Genomic DNA, 1,821 nt, shown 5'->3' on the forward strand with positions numbered 1-1,821 from the left:
ATCGAGAAGTGGGCTATCTTCATCCATTAGATTGATTGAATGTGGAGAGTCTGGTGATGTAGGCGAAATGCTGAATGTTGGTTGTGTTGGTTGAGAAAAACATGGGTTGGTAAATCTTCCCATTCCTGGATAATTTTCCATGACTTCCATTCTCCTTACCATTTCTTCTTCTTCCATTTTCATAACATATCTACTATATTCTTCTTCTTCTTCCAGTCTTCTCATATTTATCATTCTTCTCCTTCCAAAACCTCCACCACCTCTAAAACGACGACCTACAGGATTATAGTCTCTTTCCATCATTCTCAAAGATTGGAAATCAGGATGGTCATCCATTGCATCATATTGCTGATCAGATTGATTCATTGTTTTGAATGAATTGGTAGCATTGGAAAACTTGCCAATAAATCCCTTTCCTTCATTTTCCTTCAGGTAGACATGCAAAGGTTGTTTGAGATTTGACTCTATTCCCCTCACATTGTTATAAAAAGCCTTGAGAGCATTTCTCTTGGATTCGTCAAGCCTCTTTGTCTGAAAGTTAAAGTTGAAATTCAAAGCCTTCTCCTCTCCTTTATCGTCACAATGATTCTTCTTTTTGATAGTTCTTCTGACAAAGTGACCCTTTGGTGGTGCAACATTTCTTTCAATCTTACGAGGTGAAATATGATATGGATCAGTTGATGATGATGATGACTCCTTTCCAAACTCTATGAATGCAAATGAATCATCTTGTTCTTCTCTAGCTAATGATAATGCTGATTCGAATGATTGTCCCATAGAGAAGAATGGAGATTCATACGATGAGGCTGTTTGCTGCTGCTCCTCCAACTCCTCTTTAGTGTAGAGTTTCGTATCAACTTTGAATAGGCTCTCATCTTCACAATAGAGAGAAGAATAAGGCTTGTTCGATTGTTCTGCAGAAGGGCCTCCACCACCACCATACGAACGAATCATTGAGTTGTTGTTGTATCTTAGAGGTTTTACCATAGTAGTATACAGAGAGAAAGGTGTGCTTGTTGTTGAGGTGTTTTTTTCGAGTTGTAGTTCTTTGGCTTTTCTGTGTTTGAGGCTGTTTTTCAATGTAGTGAATCAAGGCTGACTCGCTAAGAGTATTGTTATCGGAGGAAGAAACAAGCCTAATTTTCAATTCTCTCTCTTTGATGAGAGGCAATTTCAATTTGAAAAAGGTAGTGACAATTTGTGGAGGCTCCACACTGAGAATATCACATGGTCATAGATCTGTGTGATTTCGAATAATATTAATCATCAAATAATTACTAAATTTTCACAAAGCCAATAATATAGTCAACATCAAAACCTAATAATCCACATGTGATCTTCCTCTCTGCCCTTTTCATAGGATTCCAACATGTCAACCCAAATGTTCATCCCAAAATTCCCTTCACCTCAGCTTCACCATCACGAGATGACGCTCATAAACTTTCAAGTACTCGTCATGATCCAGAGAGCGCCAAGAAAGTTATTTTTTTATAAAATTTAAAAAAATGATCTTTTCCACAGCTGTTTCCATGACTGCTCACAAGAGCAATAAGATTCTCTCTGGTAGACCAGCAGCATTGAAGATGATGATCCAAGGTTCTTCAGGTAGGTTTTGATCATGTTTTATATTGTTTGTTTAAATATATTGATGAACATTTTTTGCCAATCATGATGATGGAATATTTGTATTTTTTGTATTCCATTTGCTCTCTTCTTTGATCATTGTCATCATTTGATGATAATATATTTACACTGCTATAATAATAATAACAATAATGGATCTTTATGATGATTAATTTCACTATGATCTTCATATGTTAA

The 1,821-nt window shown here is 36.1% G+C and overlaps 1 protein-coding gene across 1 annotated transcript in view; it reads right to left on the minus strand.

Annotated features, from left to right (window-relative positions):
* Window positions 1–954, minus strand: part of NAEGRDRAFT_76476 (uncharacterized protein) — a gene marked incomplete at both ends in the record, with an annotated part of 2,423 nt that extends 1,469 nt beyond the window's left edge. The window contains one exon of the mRNA XM_002668567.1: window positions 160–954. Within this exon, the coding sequence (XP_002668613.1) occupies window positions 160–954 (795 nt within the window). The remainder of the gene's footprint in view (window positions 1–159) is intronic.
* Between the last annotated feature and the right edge of the window lie 867 nt (window positions 955–1,821).

The sequence above is a fragment of the Naegleria gruberi genome (assembly GCF_000004985.1).
Source record: "Naegleria gruberi genomic scaffold NAEGRscaffold_165, whole genome shotgun sequence".
In the NCBI taxonomy this organism is placed as follows: Eukaryota; Heterolobosea; class Eutetramitea; order Acrasida; family Naegleriidae; genus Naegleria; species Naegleria gruberi.